Source organism: Siphateles boraxobius, unplaced genomic scaffold (assembly GCF_051911475.1).
Source record: "Siphateles boraxobius isolate OS27281-9 unplaced genomic scaffold, OSU_SipBor_1 8, whole genome shotgun sequence".
In the NCBI taxonomy this organism is placed as follows: domain Eukaryota; kingdom Metazoa; phylum Chordata; class Actinopteri; order Cypriniformes; family Leuciscidae; genus Siphateles; species Siphateles boraxobius.
Window position 1 is genome coordinate 2,353,774 of NW_027509208.1, and position 23,246 is coordinate 2,377,019.

The following is a 23,246-nucleotide window of genomic DNA, read 5'->3' on the forward strand; positions in this document are numbered from 1 at the left end:
AACATGCTACCCCCTCCCCCCACAAATGTGCATTTAATTTGGTTTATCCTTTCACATATAAAATGCAGAAAGCTTTGATACAAAGCCTTCGGGCTGTACACGCTTGTATCTCACACATAAGTTTTGCTCTGAAATTTGTTTGACTTTTAAGCTGTCACAATGTTCTTATCCGCTTGACTTCTACTTCCTTTCTACTCAAGGCAACCCACTGTTCAGCATTCATTTCTTTTCCGATGGGATAGATAAAGCGTCATTTCCCTCATTTCCCATGTTCTACCCTATGGTGATTATTGTGTTGGCAATAGTATCGTGTCTGATTCAGCTTCAGACAAGCATGGGTGTGATACGGCAGCTGCATTGTGTATTTTGAAGTGTGAATCCTGTCTCAAGCTTTTGGTTTGCTGTGCCATTTTTGTTGGGGTTGACTTTATGAATTTGTTGGTTTTGATGAATTTGCAGCTCCTCTCAAGGCTCATTTTCATGTCACCCAGTTATGCATATGTATCTGGATGTGTGAATTTCCTTTTCAGTACAACAATTTCATCTGAAATATCCTGCATTTTCCTCACACATCTTACGTTTTTCCCATGTTAATGCTGTGTATATTCTTTGAATCACCGATTGTAATTGGTTGCTGAAACAGTGTAGATTTACACAGCAACTGAAATGACCGTTAAAGTGTAACTTAACTTCTGCCTTGCATCTTGACTGCATAGTGTCGACTTCTGCGACTAAAATAGCTTTGCTTCACACCATATCTTTTCTTCTTAGACCAAGGTCTACACCAACTCCTACCGGATCCATAAGTGCCAATGGGGTGCCAACAGAAGCTCTTGACTACGACAGATTGAAACAGGTACTTCTCAAAACCTACAAGTAACTAACTTGAACTGAAACTCGTTTAACCTTTTAGTCCTTCGGGTTTGATAGAGGGGCTGTTCACTTCCTCAATACTTTGGCAGTGTTACCAAAGCTAGTGGTACAATTTCTCATCACAGCACTTCCTAAAAAACTGAGGGCGAATTACTGGTTGAAAGTGCTAGCTTTTGTGGGTGTGTAGAAATGTAGTCCTCTTTTCAAATGCAATACTGTACCTCCCTTGTCTATGAATGAGCATGTTAGATATGAAAGACATATGTAGGAGTCTCACTTATCTGAGGACACAGTTACTCGGGTCGGTCAGCTCTGTCTGCCTCAACTTTTCCCCCGCCAAGTGCTTAGAGTGTGTTTTTGTTGTTGAAGAGTTACTAATAGCAGCTGCATTTAAATTGACTTGAGTGTTGATGTTATAGCATACACCTACTCATCTGTATCTCTTGTCATTCAATACGTTTATAGCTGCATTTGATATAATAGCTGCATTATATTAAGAACTCATTGCAAAGGGTCACGTCAGTATTTTTACTTGACACAATGTCCTTATGGCATCTAATTTCTCTTGCATTCTAGTGTATATATTCTAGTCTTGTACGCAATCTAATTGACCTGAAAACAGTTCTCTTTTTGATTTGTATATAACAAACAGTATTCTCAGCAAATTCTTAATGTATTGATTTTCTTTTTAGGACATTCTAGAAGAGATGAGGAAGGAACTATCAAAGCTGAAAGAAGAACTTATTGATGGTAACATTTTATTGCACTGTATTGCCACAATATATGATGCAGATTGAGGTTTTTAATTATTTTTAGAAACAAAATACTCAACACTCACAGTCAAAAGTTGTAATTTGTTTCTCATGATCTTAAAACATTTTGATTTAAAGGCCTATGGTTAAATGCTTGATAATGTTGTTGTTGTTAATAATAATAATAAAATGATAATAATAATTATAAAATAATTCCCTTATTTCCCTCAATTAAAAGTTAAAGGAAATCTAGCGGAAATTTAGGTAAACTGTGGCTAATTTATTTTAAATTAGTAATAATTTTTTTATACAAATATATTTTTCTTTTATAAATAATATTCTGTAATCTAGGCTAATAATGAATAGTATTTTTTTGGAGAATATATTATTTTATATTTCTGAATTTATATATATATATATATATATATATATATATATATATAAAATTTATTTATTTATTTTAATTAAATTTAGAAATAAATACATTTATAAATGCATAAATGCATTTCAACTATTAATTCATTTTATTCAAATTAAATTGTCTTTACAAAATTTCAATTAAAAATGCATGAGCTGGAATGAGTAGTGAAATAGCAAGTGTCCAGTTTTTGGTCACAACATGCCATATTCCAATATTACCTTTCGGTGTTCTTTCATAGTTTTAGTGACATCACTATTGTTTTAACATATTTTAAAAAGTAATAATGAATGATTAGGTGTTTAAACCTTTGACTGTAAGATGTTTTTTGTCAAATGTAACTAATCTCCAGATCTGGCCAGGATTGTGCCTAATTCTTTTGTCGTCTTTGTGTTTTCAGCAATCAGGGAGGAGTTGGGCAAGTCAAACTCTGCATAGGAGGATGAGATGCACCTGTATTTTTTAACCACAATCTGTCTCTTCAGAGGTCAGCTTCAGTTATCTCAAAAGCAATGAAAATGGAAAATTACAGTTTTAACCAGTGGTGATCACAATAACCATGTTAATTCGGTGGATCTGTCAAGTATGATGCCGGGAAAGACAAACTTTGAGCGTGGGGGGGGGGGGGCACAAGGAGGCGTATCAGCGAGAGGATAACCAGACGCCTCAAAGCGACGCCATACACCAAAAGCCCCATCTTGAGGGAAGTCAGGACACAGTCTTAAGGAAGTGACTGTCAGTATGCAATGGATGACTTTTACTGTGGAAAGAAAATAGACAAACTATTACTGAATTACAAAATGTATTAACCATTGAAGAGTGAAAGTGTAAATCAAGCAGATGACATTCATTCTACGGCACATTGTTTAGCAAAGGGCAGGCTTTGTTTATGACTTTAAAAAGTGGTAATGGTGATGGTGGTGAAGTAACGTTAACTCAGTTGGCCTTGTATAGAGCAAAACCTTGAATCTGGCCAACTAAACGAGTATGGTCTATTGCTGCAGGACTCTAAAGCTTGTCTTCCTACTATTTTAACCAGAATATGTACATTAAAATGATGACAAAATAAACATTATACCTGCAAGTCATTCAGTCAACCTGTTCTAATGTACGCCATGACCACATCAGGTAGCTTACTCGCGCTTTTGGTCGGTTTCCATTATTATTCAGACTTCTCTTTTCAAAAGTGAATGCTCGACAGGCTGTCTCTAATGAGCCACTGTTATCTGTATACCTTCTTTGTCTTGTGTGTTCGCTAAGTGTTCGGGAAGATCACGAAGGACAATGCCTTTCTACTGTACATCATTGTAGCTCTCTACCAAAATCCTCTCAGCCAATCGAAGTTAAGGTTGACGTCAACGTCAGCACAGACGTTATCTGTAGATAGTGCTAACCAGAAATAGTATGAACTTTTTATTCACCGTAGGCTCTTTACGTATTTCTTTCGATTTCAGTGCATGTCTTCTTATGAACGGTATGGGAAAAATGGTTGCCACGAAAAATAATTTTGTTTTCAGTTCATAAGCAATAAGTGTAGCATTGTTACGCATTTTTTCTTTGTTTTTTGATCGATCATCCACTCTGCCATCAAACTGTATGAATGTTCTCCATGCGCATTCTCAAAAGTGCAGTTCACAACAGACACCTCTTTATAGCCATAATAAATTTGCAGGGGTATGACATTATACTCATTTTCCTTTGGATTCAAGTATGTGAAAGATCATGTATGGTAAATTATTCATTTTGAATGGAGTATTATCCAACTAAACAAGTCTGGAGTGTCTAATGAGGGCCAAGCAGCACATCACAGCTTAATAAGTGGGACTTTTTTTTTGTCCAATCATTTATTGTTTTACCTTTCTGCACACCGGAAGTCACTTGGCTGTTTTTCAGAGGGGCTTTATCTTCCAACACACTTTTGTTAGGGAACTTTTATTGGGAAATGTGCTTTTTAAGACCGAAATCTTTCTACAAACATGAAGTGTGATTATAGGCTGTGCAAATTTTGAGGAGAATAATGGAGAACATTTGTGACGTTCTCTCAGATCAGATTTTTCCTCAGTTATCCATTTCCCCCATGCCATGCTCACTTGTCAATCCTTCATAGTTTTTTTTTCTCACTTGCGTAGTTTAATACCATCACTCAAATAATCTCTCAAGGAATTAGAACGTTTGAATAGAGTGTTTACAGCATTGATTGCACTTTAAAAACCCGTAGAAGTTCAAATGATTCTATTGCTGACAAGACGGCCGGCACTTTGTGATCGGCAGTAATCACCAAAGCTAAACGGTTATCTCTAGAACGTCACACTCTCCAGATCCCTAGGTTTTGACGACAAATAACTATTGTTGATCGGTCTCTAGGTTAAGCAAAATGTTTTGATCAGGGTTGATTCATTCCTGGATAAACCGGTTTGTGATCTTCATGGTTTGTGCCTTGTTCGGAAGTTGCATTTGATATGTCAAAAATGTAAAAGCGTATATATAGAGAGTATTAATTTAGGGCCTGCCATAACTTTATTCATTTGTTTTGCATTTTGCTTCAGTGAGTTACAAAGGACACTTACGATCTTTGTTTAAAATCAAACATGCATTCACATTATTTTCTCGGTGTCATTTTTTCAGTTGCATTACAGTGTGGATTGTGTTATGGTTAACACCATGTATGCTGGTGGAATCTGAGATATGATCTTTGTCGTGGTGGATATCAGTTGAACAATATTAGGAAAACATTGATGGAGTTGTCAGCACACTGAGATTCGATATGAGCAGACTGATGGTCAGATTCAACTGAATGTCCTTGTAATGCAATTTTCAGTCTCTTTTTTATCGTTCATGTTGTACCATACTGTTTTCATGTTAATTAGAAGTTTCTTACATGCTAACATTGTTTTGTTTGAGCAAATTAAATAAAAATTGCAATACATTGCTGTTTGCATTTATTTATTAATTAAAAAGCAAAAATTGATTACATGACAAACCACATGTTTTACTTCCCTGTATTTTCCTTTCAAAGCAACAAACACATCATGAAGGGATTTATTAAATTGCATTCAGATTATTAAAATCCACTCAAATCTTATCTTTGTAAGATTCGAAAGCCTATTTGACTTTCTTACTCATTTGCACCTTATTTAACATGACATAACTTCAACTTTCACACCTCATCAAAGGCAAATGCTGCTTTTCTGTTTGCTGCTGCACTGTTCCGTTGTGACAAACAGGAAGAAGGCAGGACTGAACTAAAACTGCGACTAAAGATGAGTTCAGCGAATCGTACTAGAACAACATACTCCTCTTAAACACAGCTCCAGTGCAATCTTACCAGCCCAGAAAGCAGCTACTGGCTGTTCAAGCACTAATATGCACAAATCGAGACAGCTCCAGGACTGAGCATGTAAAGGCAATGCTACAGTTCACCCGAAGTCATATGTAGCAGTGCAACTTTGCAAAAACGGAAACTGAGTGAGACTATATCTGCTGTGCACCTACTCTTCAGCATAACCTAAGAAAAGCTGGTTTGTGATGAACACGTTTGATTGGTCAATAAGACTGCAAACTGATTATTTTTCTAAATTAAGCAGTTTATTGTAAAAAAAAAAGATATTGGAATCATATTATGTAGTCATTTATAGAAATTACATTCAATATAAGATTTATATTACTCATAACTTCACAATGTTAGTTGCCCTACGAAGTTATAAGTTCACATGATTAAAAATTGTAGGCTGAAAGCTAAGTAGGCCTTTTTAAATCATGCAAATTAATTTAACCCATAATTGTGTGTTAGATTACACAATTCTGTATTTTGTTGAGTTAAGTATAAAACAAGTTTTGTTTACGTTATTGGAAAACATATTTAAACATTTTCCAGCTTTTTGGGGGGGGGGGGGGGGGGGGGGGAATTGGTTCATTCCCAAAATGAACCCATGTCTATATAAAATCCCAAATTGATTATATTATATTGTGATTAAAATGTAGTTTTCCGAGCACTAATTGTTTGTTGAGCTCCAATTAACAATATCAGTAGGCTATTCCAATTATGAATATCAGTAGGCTATCAGTTGGCATATACATTGTATATACCAACAATGGTAGAAATGTTATAAATTTAAAAATTCATTGTTACCCAGGAATGACATTTTCATGGGGGAAAAGATCTGATTCACCAAAAAAAGGTTAATTAAATTCTTGAAATGTGTACATGTCATTGCATTACATACACAACAGTCTAATAAGTATAGAAAGTTCTAAAATTCGAATTTTTTTGCCAGTTTTTTTTTTTTCACATTTTAAATCCTTATCCGTTATTGACCCATATATTACTTTAAAATGTAATCGTCTGTGGTTTTCACGCTAAACTTTATAGTGATCATCTTATTTAGTTTTGTTTTCTAAGGTAACTTAACGTTAGGCAACCACATTTGCTATTGACAAAGATAACGTTACAAGTAACTTAAGTTAACTTAGCTTAATATACCATAACGGCAAAACAAGGTTCTGTATTTTAATATAGAAATACCTTTCAATCAACATGATAAACCAGAAGTTGAAGATTAAAAGCATTTATGAACATTATAAATCTGAAAATAAAATTAAAAACAGAAAACATCCAAAATCCAACAGGTTATATAAGACGTATCGTTTTAGTTGTTGGTTTATGTATTTCAAAGCATAACCATCCAACGCGAACATCTGAAAAATTCCCGTTTTTAACGTCAACTCCAGTTAAATAAACATTATGTTAATTAAGTATATTTATTTAACATTTACAATAAACCTTTCGTGGTAGAAGCACAACCTATGACGTCGGTTGTCCATCCTGTATCTCACTGATCTGGCCATAAACATCATACATCTATATGATGTCTATGGATCTGTCTCGCAAGACAAGACTCCATTTTGTAAAACCTTTCGAACTCAAATGGCTCGTCTCCAATCAACGCTCACGCAAACCTCTCCGCCGTCCAATCAGAAAATTCATGAATTTAAAAACAGGACTCGACAGCCAATCAGAGAGTTTCCCGCCCTCAAGGACGCTGGTAGGTTGAGCGGTCACGGAGGGAGGAACGTATTCAAAGCGGGGGACAGTTTTTAAAACAATATTCTTTATTTTATTAAGTTCTGTGGATACGCTTTAGTTAATATTAGGAGATTAAGATCGATTGCAGGTAAGACATCTTAATGAATTCACTTTGCATGTTTAATGTTTTTGTCTGGAAATGCCTTTATTGTGACTGCGTAGTTAACGGTACAGAACTTGATCAGCGCTCGGTCCGCCCGCAAAACTCTTGCTTTATGAGGTAACGTTAAACATTAATATATTGCTTTTAACATTCACTACTTTCTGCATATAATGTACCAAACACTTATACTGTTTATCTAAGTGAATAAAGCTGTTTATCATTGTTTTGGTGTTGGATTTGAATGATAACTCGATTTCCAGCCGGCTCGTTACACAGGAAACTTGGGCACGGCGCGCATTTATTGTCGTCCACACAACTCGTATGTTTTATCTCCACAATTAAATTCTGCATTCTTTTTTAATATCTGTTTAAGTTAATGTCTTACTTCATATTGGACCTTTCGGTTTCATTATCTTGTATGTGCACAAAAGTGCAAGTGAGTCATTCCACTCTTTTGCGCTAAAGAACCACTTTTACTGGTCTTTTGGCTGTAGTTTGGTAGTGAATATGTGTTAAACAAACCACTCGCTCATTATAACAGTTGGTTTCTGTGCTCGTTGTTTATTAATAATGATTTAATGTTGCTGTGTTATGAGCCTCTCGCATGCGGACTGACAATGGTTTGAATACATGACGTTTTCCCTCCATTCCTGTCATTCTTTTGCTGTGTTAAAGGAACAGCACCTGGATGCTCTGTGTGTCTCCGTATCACATGGAAAACGCAAAGTATACACACACAATATAAATGTATTTTACTGACTTTTTTGTATTAGGCTAAATATTTCAGGATGTATGTTCAGTCCGCCAAAGCTAAGTTATTTCGTTGGTCTGTAAATGTGCAATTAAAATTTTACAAATGTGCTCAGTGTCTGGCATACTGTTGAGTTAAACAAGTCAGATTTTCTGTGGTAAATTTTAATTTGAATAGCCGCTGGCAGTGATAGTAAAGCGCGCGTGTGTCCTCTTGTGCCATTACATTTGCGTAACAAAAGGCAAAAGACCCCGCCCACTCACATTCACACAGTTTAAATCTTTTGCTCTGTAGTTTAACTTTAACTCTGGAAGCACATGGGATTTCTGCAGTGCTGGACTTCAACTCTGTTGGGTGTGTGTCAGTGTTTTCTGGTTCAAGAATGTCTGGAATGTGTTCATGGGATTAGATGGTTTAGGATAGATGACTTATGCTTATATGTGCTGTACTTTTCATGTGGTTTTAATAAGAATTTTTGGGTGTTTCCTATAATGGAGTGTGCCTGCTTGACTCTGCTAAATAGCCTATGGTTCTATATGTGTGAGTGGAATTTTTACTCGCACATATGTTTCTGGCCTTGCTTAAGTGTTAAAATCATTAGTGTTGGTGGTAAGAAAACTGCTTCATGTTATGGTGGTGTTTGGTCATCACAACAAAATTTCTTTGCAAGGATTTCTAAACCTCTATTATTATTATTTTTAATCAGCACCAAGCATTACTGTCTTCCAGTGGTGAAGTGATAGTTTTTTTTTACAGTTTAAATATATAATTTGATGATAATAATAATAAAGCATAATCGTTAGACTGCAACAATGAAAAAAATCTGCATTATGAATACATTATTATAATTTATTTATTTATTATATATTAATATATTATTTATGCAAAGTGTATTGCAGTAAAAATAGTTGCACACTTGTTCTATTTTTTTTAAATCTTGTTTTGCCGTTTTTAAGCTTGAATACTATTTCATTTGAGAATGAATGTCTAAAAAGTTAAGTAATAATGCAGACAAAACAGTTTTGTTTTGTTGGAATGTACTGTGTAATGTTGTTTTTGGACACTATTCCTGCTTAGAGATCCACCAAATGGGCCAAATTATCTGTAGATACAAAATTAAAGAACCGGTTGAGTAGAAAAGTGTGAATGTGTATAAACAATTCTATTACTAGTAATTACTATGGGTCTTTCTTTATGGATTGTTTTTGTGGCTGGATAGTAAAAGTCATCTCTTTGGTTAGCTTGTTACCTGTGTGATAGTAGAATCCCTCTCATAAAGGCCATTGAGAGCTCAACAATAGTGCGGGTGCACAGAGTACAGTGTGGATGTGTAATTCAGGCCCATCAGCACTTCTGAGATGGCAGCTGACATCACCGCTTCATTGTCATCAGGCCACATGCAGCTACTCTGGTGTTTCCCTCATGGGTTTACCATTGAACATGTCTGAAATATTCACACAGAATCTTTAGGTCTAGAAAGAATTTAGATTGTTAGTTTGTTTTGAAGCACACATGCTCATGTGCATTGTGTTTTTTTAAGGTGATGTGATGTGTGCTTTTCCCATGTAAATCCCAGCCTAATATGCAGAGACAACTGTAAGTAAGCTATTCATTGTGGCACTTTGTTTACATCAAAACTAGGGCTGCAACTAACGATTATTTTGATAATCGATTAATCGGACGATTATTTTTTCGATTAATCGATTAATCGGATAGAAATTAAATTAGATTTTTTTTTTATTATAACTAAATAAAACCGTAAATCAGGGTATTTATGTGTAAAAGTGTACTTTAAAAAGTGCAAAAGCCACACATTGAGTTTTACTAATATCAATATTTGCATTGTTTTTAATGATAATTGCTGATGGCAAGTTGACAAACATGATTATTGTTAAAAAAATGATATCCAACATATTATGTTTTAACAAAATTTTTGTTAAAACAAATTTACACAGACATGTTGTTCAGATGTGAATATCTGAACTAAAAACAACCTAAAAACATCTAAAATATATAATTCATTTAATTTTTATTTAAAATTAATTATATATAAGGAATATAAGGATAAAGAATATAATATAGGCCTATATTATATATATAATATAGAAAATAATATAATATAAGGATAAATTGATTAAATAAATATAGAACGACTGAAAACAATTGTGTGAATGTAGAGCCGCAGTAGATCGCGTTTGAAAAACAATTAAAACTTAGTAGACAAATGCTATAAAAAGAGAACGGAATGGAGGTAACGTTACCCAGCAAGCTAACAGGCTTGAGTAAAGGACAGGAGAAATTATGCATTAGTGCACAAGCATTCGCTGAAAACCACTGAGTACAGTGACTAAAAAACAATATTTTACTGCTGCTGTTATTAACTGCCTTTGTATTTAATGCTTCACTTTGTAAACACCGTTTTAATTTAACCTATTTCTGCGGTAGCGCTATTTTAATCCATCACTTACGTTGGGAGCGAACTGATTGCACAACCTGATGCTCGAGACAAAATACAGACATCCCGGAAGTCCCGGGAGTCTCCCGCATATTGATTGCGGCTCGCTGATGCCCGCGAATTAGTTCAAACTCCCGAAATCTAGAAAGCGCATGCGAGACAGAGACTGCTCCAAACCGTGTAGCGCGCGCGCTCGGCAGAGCGCCTGAGGGAGAGACCTTGCGTGTGTGTGCGTACCAGTAAACGCTCCCCGTGACGTAAGCAGACCAACTAATCGATAATGACATTCGTTGACAACGATTTTCATAATCGATTATAATCGATTTTATCGATTAGTTGTTGCAGCCCTAATCAAAACTTTGTTTTACCATCTGTAGTTCCTTAGGTCTTGTAAGACGTGCTTAAACCATAGACTGTAAAAAAAGATGGACGACGCCCCTTCGCTCTCTTCCATTGGCGAGAAGTGAAGCCGTCTTTGTCTCGATATGGCGCTGACATCTTGGGACTTGAGTCTGCGCAGTTGCGATTTCGAGACCAGACATGCGCAGTAGTGAGCAGGAAGTAAAGCCGCGAAATCAACGTCCCGCCCTCACTCTCGCTGAATCAATCACAAGCACACGCCTCTACTGCAGAGCAACCCATGTCGGTGTGAAATAATTAATTATAGAAATTTAGATATTCACTTTAAAGCTCCAATCTCCTCAGTCATCCAAAGATCCCGGAAAAAAGTCTGTTGTTGCTTCAGTGACTACTTTGCTCAGAGAACACAGCTGTCAATCATTTACGTCACAGCGCCGTTTTTATAGCGTTAAATAACTAACTAAAAACAAACTTATTTTAAAAACAAACACTTGAAATTACATCAGCGTGATAAAAACTACAGTAAATGACAAAACTATCTTTGGAAAAAGATATGTGAAGTGTAATTGAATTGTTCAGTTGGTCTCACGTCCCGTTGAATAACATGGGCTATACTAGGACCGGTCACCGGGGGGCGATCGAAACCCTTTGGCTTCACTTTTCAGCGCTTGTGCGGCACGCTTGGCTTAAACCAGTTGAAAAATCAGTTTGGTGATTCTATTGGCACAGAAATTACACACTTGACTTCATCTTTAAGGACTGCACTGCTGCATAATACTATCATTAAGTCAGTGTTGATGCATTTAGTTTCTAGTATGTAATTTCCAGATTGTTATGTTGTTTAGTAGTTCGTTAAACTGGAAAGGCCATAAGAATGCACAATGTTATCATACTAATCCGATTCCTGTGGGCGGAAAAACATGGTGAATTGGTTGGGATGCAGACCTTTTATCTTGTGTCAATTGTTTTGTAGGTAAACAAGAATGCCGGCTACAAGGTTTCAAAATGGAGATACTGTAATGGGCCGCTGGCCTGGCAGTAACCTTTATTATGAGGTCAAGGTACTGAGTTACGACAACAAGAATCGGCTCTACACCGTCATCTACAAAGATGGTACTGAGCTGGAGCTGAAGGAATCTGACATCACGGTATGAAACCTCTCTCTGACATGTTCTCCAGCTTGATTTGAGAATGATTTAAATGGCTTCTTGTGCTACAGTTAAAGCCAAAACATATGACCATCTTTACAAATGAGTTCACGTGATCAAAGACAAATTTTCTTATGTGATTACTTTAGTGACCTAGAAAGTGAGCAGAATGTTTCATAATGTCATAATATTTCTTCAAAGGTTTCAAAATCCTAAAACTTTATTAATTTCTAGGTTCTAATCCATGCCTCTGAAAATAGCAGTTAAATAGAGATTTAACTGAACTTAACTTGCAGTGTCTTGTGGATATTGTTTTCTTTATTGCAGAGCATGGCCATATTTAAGCAGGGTGCTACACGCTCTCGGTCCAGATCCCGCTCTCGCTCACCGGGACGCCCACGTCGTAGTCGCTCCCGTTCTCCTGCTAGGACGTCCCGTCGATCTTCCTCTCGCACCACAGATGTGCAAGTGCAAAGGGACAAACTCAAAGAAGTGCTGGAGGTCCGACTCACACCCATGGTAAGGACACTCATTTGTTAGGACAAGACAAACACACGCTCGTTTTATTTCTTTCTTTCTCTTTGCATGATTTGTCTAACCCAGGATGTTCAGATTCACACACTCTCTATAGTCTCTTTTTCAAAGAAGTCTTTTGTTCTCACCAGGATGCATTTAAGAAATACAGTAAAAACTGTAAAATTGTGAAATATGATGGCATTCTTACGTTGATTTTAAGTGTAGGAGTTTAATCTAATTCAGAGCCATTAACCCAATCCTTTTAATGCTGTTATCTTATTTGTCTTTCCTCATGGGTTCACCTCACGTGTGCTTGACTGTCATCTCTCTCAGCCGATGAAACATGAGAACAATAGCAACAGCAAAAATGAGAAGAAAGAAGAAAATAATACAGATAATACAGCTTCCACAATCATTGAGGTATGGGTCTATATGTTAGAAACTGGTCTAGTGAAGGTTGGAATGTCATGATGCATGCATGTTGTGCCTCTCATATGTGACAGGAGCCCATTTAGTTGTGCACACAAAGCTAAAGCTGACAGTGGTTTCTGTTTAATCATACCCTCACGCTTTTCAGCATGTTTCTCCTCATGGGGACAGTTGAATGGGCTTTACAAAGCATGACCCAGCTGCTTTACCCTTACAGTTGTGCGGCCACAAAATAGTAACATTTCTTGACTTAGACTGACAGTGAGATCGATTGCCACTGAAACATTGAGTCAAAGCATGATGCACATATTTTTATTTTATTCACACTAGAGTTTTTCAAATTGGGAAGCAGTGGTTTTAAGGGGCCGTAACACATAAACACTACAGTTCACATGTTTGGGGTTTGTAAAATGCTTTTGAAAGAATTCTTTTGTGTGTTTACCAGGGCTGCAGTTATTTATTGTTGCAATTTTAACTGTTTTAAAGGGGTCCTATTATGTCCTTTTACAAAGTCTTGATTTTGTTTTTGGGGTGTACTAGGATATGTTTTCATGCTTGATAGTTCAAAAAACGCATTATTTTTCACATATTTTAAATTATTACTGCTCCTCTCTTCCCAGTCTATCCCGAATGCGTAGTTTTCTATGAAGCCCCTCCCTCCGAAATACGAAATGTGCTGTGGTTGGTTAGCTGGCCCAGGTTGTTGTGTTTGGCAACGCTTAGCACGTGTTCGGGAAATGTCCCGCCCCTACATAACTGCGTTTTTCTCTAGTGTAAATATAAAGGATGGCGGCAATTTCGAAACACTAACAAGAGGACAGTGCAGAACAGATTTCTTGTACGGACTTTGCAAGCACGGATTTCACAGGATGTTTCAGAGTGGTATGTTTTACTTATTAATTATAGATACGATGTTATCCCCATTTAATCATGATATATGTCGGAAAACTGGTTATACAAACAGTAATCGGTCACAAAAACATGTTTCATTTTCCTAAGGGGCGGAGAACAGCCTTACAAAAGCTATAGTAAACAACACTATATCAACACTAATGTTGGCTAACAGGCGAGTGTAGCAACATACAACTTATAATTAGAACTGTTCATAGAAAATGCAACTACAAATGATAAGACATACTTACAAGTTGTGATCTATAAACAACAGATTGTCCCGACAAAGTGGAAACTGCTACCGTTTCAGGAGAAGCTTATGTGCGTAGCCAGCATCTTGGTTCTGGAAGCTTTTCTCTGTAAAATGTGCTGTGCACAGATAAACATCAGGATTATAATGTTCAAAATAAATATAAAATACATTTTAACCACTCTTAATTCATCAGCCTTAAGGAAGGTCAAACAAATGAGTTGTGGAAAAACAGCGTCTCTTTGACATAGCAGCAGCTCGTCCGCTTTTTTGCTTATTCAAGACTAGGGGTGACCCCGAACAGTCGAAGATTTGATGCATCGATAGGAGGAGCCTGATTCGACTACCAATCTCACAGTTGAATCTTCGCAGAGGTTATAAGGGTGCTCAATGTCTGATTTCACATAGAACTATCGGTTTTCTGTCAATACGTTAATATAGGAGCCTATTATGATAATGCTGTAAATACAAATGTGCAAAGGAAGAAGCTTTAAATAATTTTTTTTAGCGTGCATGAATAAATCCAAACACCCCGTGACAGATTTAAGTTTCACTTTCGATACGTGACCGATAAAGGAGCGTTTTGGCGGCAGGGATTTAAATCTTTAAAAATGTCTGGGATAAGAAAATCTAAAGAGTGGATGCACACCATCAGAAAGGATATTTTCCCAGACTGTATTTAGCATCAGGAAAACCATGATCGCACTTCTGCAGGTCAGTTGGTTTTCCTCTGGACATTCTAAAACGTTTAATGTGAAAAAAGCTTTTAAAACGCTGGGGCACTTTTACATGGCTTAATTAACGTATAGTAGGCTACCTCATTAAGAAACCACACAATGTGCAGATAAGCAGATGAACCCAGAATATGAATGCAACGTGATCCTCCTATAGAAAGCGTTTTCTTTATAAAAACGGTTTTCAATAGGAGGAAAATTAGCGTTTAATTAAACGCGTTGCGTTCATACTCTGGGCTCATCTGCTTTTCTGTAGGCTATACAGTATGCTTTATTAATAAGGTGTGTATAGAATTTGATCTTTTAATATAACTGTCTTAGGACATTAAGCCGTTAAACGTTTTTCATGTTAAGCGTTTTAGAATGTATTTTATCCGCGCACACAATTTGAAAAGACTCAAACGGACACAGAAACACAGACAGAGTGAAAGTGATTTAAAAAAACTTCAGCCGTTTCTAATTTGATTTTTGGATGCTGTGAACATGTTTAGATAAACTGTCACTCAAGGTCAGCGTTTATTGTTGTCTCTGCAGGTAAAAAGACAAAGTTGACCATTCTGGCTATACTTTCGATATTTTAATAATATCTTTATTTATTTTTTAATTTATTGATCACTCAGGGTAATCTAATTTAACTATTTGTGGCTTGTGTTTTGAATATATGTCCCCCTGCACTTTAGGCACTTTGCACACATTTGTTCTGCATCTTGTGACTTGATTCAGACTTATTTCGTTGTTGTTTTTTTTAGAAAGGTTCATTCTGTTCTAATTTAATTCTGTAAATTAATTGTCGATTATTTTTCGGTGCATATATGTTGCGCTCTGTAGGTACTTAGACCCTGCTCGCACAGGCAATTTAGCCGATTAAATTTGATTAGCATGTGAAATGCAAATCCTGTCTGCAGTGTGGCCTCTCTGCAGTTATTTATGTTATTTCTTAGTTGTTTTTATCCGAAATGTTTTTCTACATTTTTTTATATATATTTGTGTGATGTTCAGTACATCGCGGCTTTAAAATGTTAAAGCCCCGCCCCCTCCCTAACCCCACACACACGATTCGACTATTAGTCGACTATAGGGAAGACTTGACGATTCTGATTCGACTATGAAAATCCTTAGTCGGGGACACCCCTATTCAAGACAGAGAGGATTATTTAAATGAGGAACATTATGACTTCTTAAAGCCCGGAAAATCGTGTTGTAGTCCAAACGAGCCGTTCATTGTAGTTCTTGAAAAGTGGATTAAATAATTAAATGTTAAATAAAATATGTCCCATTGGGGTGGACTTTAAGCTTTGTGACCTTGCAGATCTTTTTTATTCTCAAAAAGGAATATTACACACAAACTAAAGTTGAAAAAGCATAATAGGACCCCTTTAATATATTTCAAAATGCTATTTATTCCTGTGATGGCAAAGCTGAATTTTCAGCATCCATTTCTCCAGTCTTCAGTGGCACATGATCCTTCAGAAATCATTCTAGTATAATCATTCTTATTATTATCAATGTTGAAAACAGTTGTGTTTCTTGCTTAATATTTTTGTTTGAAATAGAAACATTTTTGTATCATAGATGTCTTTACTGTCACTTTTGGCCATGCATCAAATAAAAATAAAAGTATTAATTTCTTTTACTAATCCTAAACTTTTGAACAGCCGTCTGTTTCTGTTTTTATGGGTGTGAAATTATTTAGTTTTTTAATTGGTTTGTATTCTTTTGTGTTCAGTAAATAAAGTGTTCACATTTAGTATGCTGTCTTGACTCATTGTAATGTTCGGCAGAAGACAGAGACTGAATCAGAGAACCAGGCAGGCGGACGCTACAATCTACGGCGCAGGAAGGATCAGGGCGATGGCAAGGCAGTAGAGATGGAGAAAAAGGAAGAGACAGAGGCATTATCGCAAACTAAAACACCTGCTGCCATCAAGACAACTGATCTGGAGTTTGGTGGAAGAGTTGGTGAGTCTTGTCAGTGATTTAATGTACTTTTGTACTGTGTAGAAATTCGCAGCACACATCTTTGGGGCAAAATGTTTACCAGAGCATTTTAAAATGTCTTTTACCATTTTTTATCAACATCTATCTAGTATTATGTCATGAAACTAAATGACTAACATAAGTACAAAATTAAAACATTAAGTCCACAGTAAAGCAAACAGGTAAATATTAATAATTAATTCTTGTCTGAAATTCTCTGATTATTTTTGTGCACTTCCCCCTATTTTCAGGCGTATTTAAAATAAATCATTGGTTAAGATTATAATAAAGCAGCCCCTTTTCCTCCTCTCTTTCAGGTGTGTTCTTACTGATGTTTCTGTTGCCCTTGGCTGTGTTGGCGCTGCTCATTCTCTCTGGGCAGAAGGATGCCAGTCTCCAGAGCTTTCCTCTTGAGCTTCCTACCCTTCAGTCTCTCTGGGACACTCAGGTCTTTGGCATCGTCCTGCTCTGGCTTCTCTTCCAGGCCTTCCTCTCCCTGCTCCCTGTCGGAAAGGTACGGTCCCCAATCACATGACTCCTCGTGACCCGGGTTTAGGCTCATGACCACATAACTCTGTGGCTCTTGTTTCTGCTTTGCCTGTTAGCTGCAGTGAAGCAGGCTAAATTAGATTAATCACTAGAGGTGGCATGCCGATAAAGAGCCTCTCTGGAAAACATCTGGTTTCATTTCCAGCAGCTTAAGGGTAATTATGATAGGATCTAAAAATTCCAGTGCTTTTCCCTGAGTTTGAGGTTAAACAGATTATTTCAAGATGATTCTGGGTTTTTATTAAACAAAAAAGACCTGATTGCCTAGCAATAATTTAACATTCTAAACCCGCATTTCTGACTTTTGTAATGTTATGACCAATGACCTCTGATCTTTCGTGAGTTGGGGAGCGCCGTCCATCCTCACCAACGTTTTTTGATCAATTTTCAAAACCACACCCGCCCGCCATACCGCAGGAATTTCTTGCTTTTCAACCGCAGTTAGAAAAAATCAGTACCGTCCCAGTCCTTGTGCCATGTTTGCTTTTTAATGGGAATGAAAGCGTGGCTGTGAGGGACAGACATGCATCTCTTAAGTAAAACACCGGGCAGAACATGTTAAAAAAAAAAAAGCTCTTTTTTGGGGGATTTAAGCAATTTATATCTGGCAACTACAAACATCAACGCTAGTGTTGACTTGACGCAAATGTCAAAAAAAATTATTTAAAATTAATCGAGAGGGGCAGATATCGTTATCGCGATTAAAATACGATTAATCGTGCAGCCCTATTATGAATCATTTTTGATTGTGTCCCTTTCATTTAGATTATGGATAAACACTTTACTAAATGTAGGGTGCGCGATATATCGGCCCCCATATCAGCATCGGCCGATATATGTTCGGTTTTAATGTTATCTTTATCGGTCCAATAAGATGATAATGTTGTCCAATGACTTGTTCGCATTATTTAGGCATTGTTTTATTTATTTGTAAGGCAATAGATTTTTTAGACTAGGCTACTGTACTTTAAAATATTTGATTTATATTGAAATGCTTGGGACATGGCTTTTAATGGTGAGACTTTTGTTTTTGTAATCAGGCTTTCAAAAATTATTTTAAAAAATTGGATTTAGATTTATCGGAAATATATCAGTTATTAGCTTTCAAATAAAGAATTATCAGTATCGGCCAAAATGTTCATATATGTACATTCCTAACTACATGGTTATGCAATATATAAAATATTTGGGGATAAAAGCGTCGGCGAAATGCATAAATGTACTGTAAATTTACTCATAACATGATTTTAGTCATAATGATTGAAATATTAGGAAAATCCTTTGTATGATGCAGAATACTAAGATTAATAAGCTTGTTTTTTATCAAACATGACAGCACTATACCAATGTTATTTGTTTTGTATTATTTATATACTATTATAATATTTATTAAAATGTTGAATTCGTTTTGTGCATGTGCTTTTGTCATTTTTATAATTTTTATATATTTCTATTTAGCTTTATTTTTTATTTCAGTTTTAGTCAATTTAGTACTTAAACTTTAAAAATAGTTGAGTTCATTGCCATGGCAACATTTTTAAGTAAAGTTTTTCATCTAATATTTTATTTTATTTCAGCTACATTTGATTGAACAAAAACAACTTTTAGTAGTTTTAGTTAATAATCACAGATTAGTGGTCACATGTAAATCCTGCATGACTCTCTATCTCTCCACCCTACAGCTCGTTGAAGGAATGCCTCTCAAGAACGGGAAAACCTTGAAATATAGGATTAATGGTCAGTCTTCAATGTTGATACATTTAATGTTGTTTTGACATTGATTGAAAAACCCTAAAATGAAGCTTATTTAAGTTTGGTTGTAAAATCTTCACTACTCTATATTTGTGAGCAAGCTGTTTGACGATCTCAGATTCTGTTCTCTGTCAGGTTTCTATGCACTCCTCCTCACGGCTGTGGTAGTAGGTGTTGCCGTGTACCAGGGGGTGGATCTCAGCTACATCCATGCTCACTTCCTGCAGTTCTGCACTTCGGCCCTGCTCATCGTCACTCTTCTCAGCGTCTATCTGTTCGTCCGCTCCCGCTGGGCGTCTGAAGACGAGCTCGCTCCTGGAGGAAACTCTGGTAAGACCACTAGTGTGAGATCAAGCTGCGTTGACTGACTTCCTATTTTGTTGACACAAAAACAAAACAAAACACAAGTTTGTGAGTGTGTGCGAGTGTAGTGTAGAGAACAAATTCTGATGTTCAAACAAATCCTATTAAGTTTTCTGATTTGTATTTTTCTTTATTTTTTATAAATGATTTATTGTTCTGACAGCTCAGGTCCCTTTAAACAAAAATATACATATTTTTGTGCACTTTATTTTTAAAAAGCCTATATATTTGGCAGATGTAAAGCATATGTATGTGTATGTTTTTTGTGTAAGTCCATTTTTTTGCACTTGATTTTTTGCACTGTCAGTTCTGTATTTGAATAAAGGGTTGGAAATTAATGCCTTTTTTATTTTTTATAGCCAATTCATCACTTAATCGAAATAATAATCGTTAGTTGCAGTCCTACTTCAAAAAAAATCATTTTATAGAGATCACAAGAAAGGATTTATATGATAATAGATTTAAAATATTTTTAAAATATACTTTTTATTTGTCTAGGTTACATCATTTATGATTTCTTCATGGGCAGAGAGTTAAATCCCCGCATCAAAAACTTCGATATCAAGTTCTTCTGTGAAATGCGCCCAGGCCTGATGGGTTGGGTGAGTATTGTTATTGTTTTTTGCTCCCTCTTGTGGTCAAAATTTTGCAATTTGCCAGATGAAGTCAGTAACACTCAGATTTCTTGTGATTCCTTAACTTTTCTTTCTTTATTAAAGTGTACTTTTTTAACCAGTTAAAGAAGAAACATAATCATTGCTTGTTTCCACAGGTATTGATTAACTTTGCGATGTTGCTCGCTGAAATGAAGCTCCAGAATCTCGAGAATCCCTCTCCAGCGATGCTCCTGGTCAACATCTTCCAGCTCCTGTGGGTTGTTGATGGTTTTTGGCATGAGGTACAAGGGTTTTCCAAAACAAACATACATTTTTCTTAGTGCATTGTGGAAGCCATGAACTGATTCGAATTAAATCACTCCGTGTTTCAGGAGAAACTTCTGACCATGATGGATATAGTCTATGATGGTTTCGGATTTATGTTGACGTTTGGAGATCTGGCTTTTGTTCCCTTTACATTCACCTGTCAAGCGTACTATCTAGTCAGCCACCCCAATGAACTCTCTGTTTTCTGGATTGTTACCCTCATCACTATGAATGGTCAGTTTCTGACACATTTTCCCACTATTTTTTCTTTAGCTACACCATAAAGTACATTTAGATGCTTATTCAGCCAATAAGAACAGGATATTGATATGTTCAGACTTTAAATTTGAGTCTTTTAACTTCTCCATCAGGAGTTGGATACTACATTTTCCGGAAAGCCAACTCTCAGAAATTTGCCTTCAGGAAAAACCCTTCTGACCCGGCAGTGTCTCGTAAGTGTTTTAAAATGGATAAAACAAAAGAATAAACATAAAATGTTAAGACTGTTTGGTCTAAAATAGTTTTATCTTTATCTTATTAGACCTGAAAACTATTTCTACTGCAACTGGAAACAGTCTTATTGTGTCTGGTCTCTGGGGGTTCGTCCGTCATCCTAATTACCTTGGTGATATCATCATGGGTTTGGCCTGGTCTCTACCATGTGGTAAGTATTAGGACTCCGTTCACCTTTTTGATGAAATTAAGCTGATTTATCAGTCTGTTTTAACTCAATTCCACCATTTTATCCGTGACTTTTCCTTTAGGATTCAACCATTTGATCCCGTACTTTTACCTGATCTACTTGATCGCTCTGCTGGTGCACCGTAATGCACGGGATGAGCGGCAGTGCAGGAAAAAGTATGGCTCTGCGTGGGAAGAGTACTGCAAAGCTGTCCCGTACCGCATTTTCCCTTGGATATACTGAGAACTCAAATTGTTATGGACACTCGGGGCAAATAAAACTTTCCTCAGGATGACATTGAACATCAGACTGGGAATGAGTCGTTAGCAGCTTGCTGTCTTTTTTAAATATTTGACTTTTTTCGCATTTGAGCACCAAATTTAAACCAAATTTTCTGCCTTGTCACAAAATGTTCACGGATTGTGGACCCTGCTTCAGTTTTCAGAGCTTGATTTCTTAAAAATGTATATTGTTGTACAGATGTGCTTTTTTTTTCTTGTTTTGCATAATCCGTAACTTGCCATCTCATCTTATGTACACATACACAAAGTATCTGCTTGGCTATTTACCATTGACTTTTTGTAATTACAATTTGTGTAATGCTTTTGTATATTGTGTATGATGGGATTTTTTTTTAATATGTATAGTAAGGAAAGGTGTAATGTTCTTTCTCAGGACCAGCAATTTGTGAAGAAAAATACAATACAACTATATTTTCTTAATTTCTGTACATATTTAATACAAACATTTAGTTTTGGTTTGCATTTTAGGCATTATGCACTATGCTAAAAGACTTTCTTTTATCCAAAGTTCACAAAATTTGGCTTTGCTACCTCAGAATTTCCTGTAAAAATTTGCATTTTGTTTTAATTTTTTTGTTTTTAAAATACTGGTTTTTAGGCACTATGTGAGGTGTCCCAGTATCTTTTTTAAATTCTTAATTGTGTGCTGTGAACTAAAACTTTGAGCTTTGAACTTCAATCTTGTACAAGGTAGCGTAACTTTACATTTTTATTAAGGTTTTCATTTAAAATGACAATGCTCAACTGTGAATGTGTTATGTAAGGCTTTTCTTAACTTATTACTTTTGCATATGTTTTATGCAACTTGTATATCACTTGTGGGCATAATTGTCCTTATGAAAGTTTTAAGTGTTTTAAAACTAAGATGAGCTGTAACTTAATCGCAGTGAAAAGAAGCATTGTACAATGTTATTTATCTGGTTACATTTTAGAATGTTCATTTTTGTTAAAATTTGTTTATCTGACCTTCGATTTCTGTAAAAAAATGCCATTTTTAATACCCATTATTAATTAAATCACTCAAGACAAACAGACTGCCATGTCTTGCTGCAGAATGAAATGTACAGATGACAGAATTATATTTTTTTTCTTATAGGTTAATAGATGTTTTGTAGATATTTCGAGTTGCATTAGACTGTTGAGTCTGATTTGTTTCGTACTGTTGTTGTTAGTCTATCTTTTACCATCCTCTTTTTATTCCACTTTTTTCCTGTCAATTACTCCACTCTGGTCAAATGAATTGTAACTGATAAATGTGTTATCAAAAGAAATGTATCTCGTTGTCACAAAATATATTAAATGTTCTATTTCTTTTCCATATTTTTAGACTATTTGTAAATTTCATATAGTGTAATTTTAAGTGTAGCCTATTTCTGAGAAGTACACAAAAAGTAGACAAAGTACAGCATAGCTACTTTCTCATTTTAGTTTAAAAATAGCACACTTGAGCCCCTTTCACACAGAGTTTCCGGAAAATACACGGATAAAGTGACCTGAGATTTGATTTTGGTTCATTCACACTGCCAGTGAATTTCCGGAATCAGAGAGTGTGTTCACACACAAGCCTTAAAAATCCCTTAAAGACACGTGACATGTAATGTCTCAGCAGCGTCTATAGTTTGCTTATGAGCTGCGATTTCTCTGGAGAAACCACGCTTGTGCATTTTTTTCCCTGATTCGATCATAATTTAGCGGATTACGCACCGTTTCATGCTAGCGAACGATCCCGGCTTCAGCGTCATCATTACGACACGGCATTGATTACGGCTTTTGTTCACAAAGCGCGCGTTCCGGGACTGAACACGGCAATGTTACTAGGTCCCCGACCCGGCATCAATCCCGGGTCGTGTTTGCGTTCACACAGAAGGTGTTCTGGCAATTTCCCAGGATCAACGCGCTGTGTGTAAGGGGCTAATGTGAGCCAGCGTCCTTTAC

The 23,246-nt window shown here is 36.1% G+C and overlaps 2 protein-coding genes across 15 annotated transcripts in view; both read left to right on the forward strand.

Moving 5' to 3' along the window:
• The window catches only part of enah (ENAH actin regulator), a 106,726-nt gene extending 101,757 nt beyond the window's left edge, over window positions 1-4,969 (forward strand). For all 13 annotated transcript variants that reach the window (XM_077220181.1, XM_077220183.1, XM_077220189.1 and 10 more), the window contains 3 exons: window positions 772-856; window positions 1,566-1,623; window positions 2,444-4,969. In XM_077220181.1, coding sequence (XP_077076296.1) covers window positions 772-856; window positions 1,566-1,623; window positions 2,444-2,481 — 181 coding nt within the window. In that variant the 3' untranslated portion in view covers window positions 2,482-4,969. The remainder of the gene's footprint in view (window positions 1-771; window positions 857-1,565; window positions 1,624-2,443) is intronic.
• Window positions 4,970-7,060: 2,091 nt separating this feature from the next.
• On the forward strand, window positions 7,061-22,631 carry lbr (lamin B receptor). 2 transcript variants are annotated; one of them, XM_077220860.1, is made up of 14 exons: window positions 7,061-7,214; window positions 11,769-11,943; window positions 12,271-12,462; window positions 12,793-12,879; window positions 16,545-16,722; window positions 17,058-17,254; window positions 18,972-19,026; window positions 19,177-19,371; window positions 19,903-20,006; window positions 20,177-20,302; window positions 20,393-20,561; window positions 20,699-20,779; window positions 20,869-20,991; window positions 21,092-22,631. In XM_077220860.1, exons 2-14 carry the CDS (start codon window positions 11,779-11,781, stop codon window positions 21,250-21,252), a joined length of 1,833 nt encoding a protein of 610 aa, XP_077076975.1. In that variant the 5' UTR covers window positions 7,061-7,214; window positions 11,769-11,778; the 3' UTR covers window positions 21,253-22,631. The 2 variants fall into 2 exon arrangements, with proteins under 2 accessions (XP_077076975.1, XP_077076974.1); XM_077220859.1 differs by having other exon boundaries at window positions 7,082-7,214; window positions 12,793-12,885; window positions 16,548-16,722.
• Window positions 22,632-23,246: the final 615 nt, after the last annotated feature.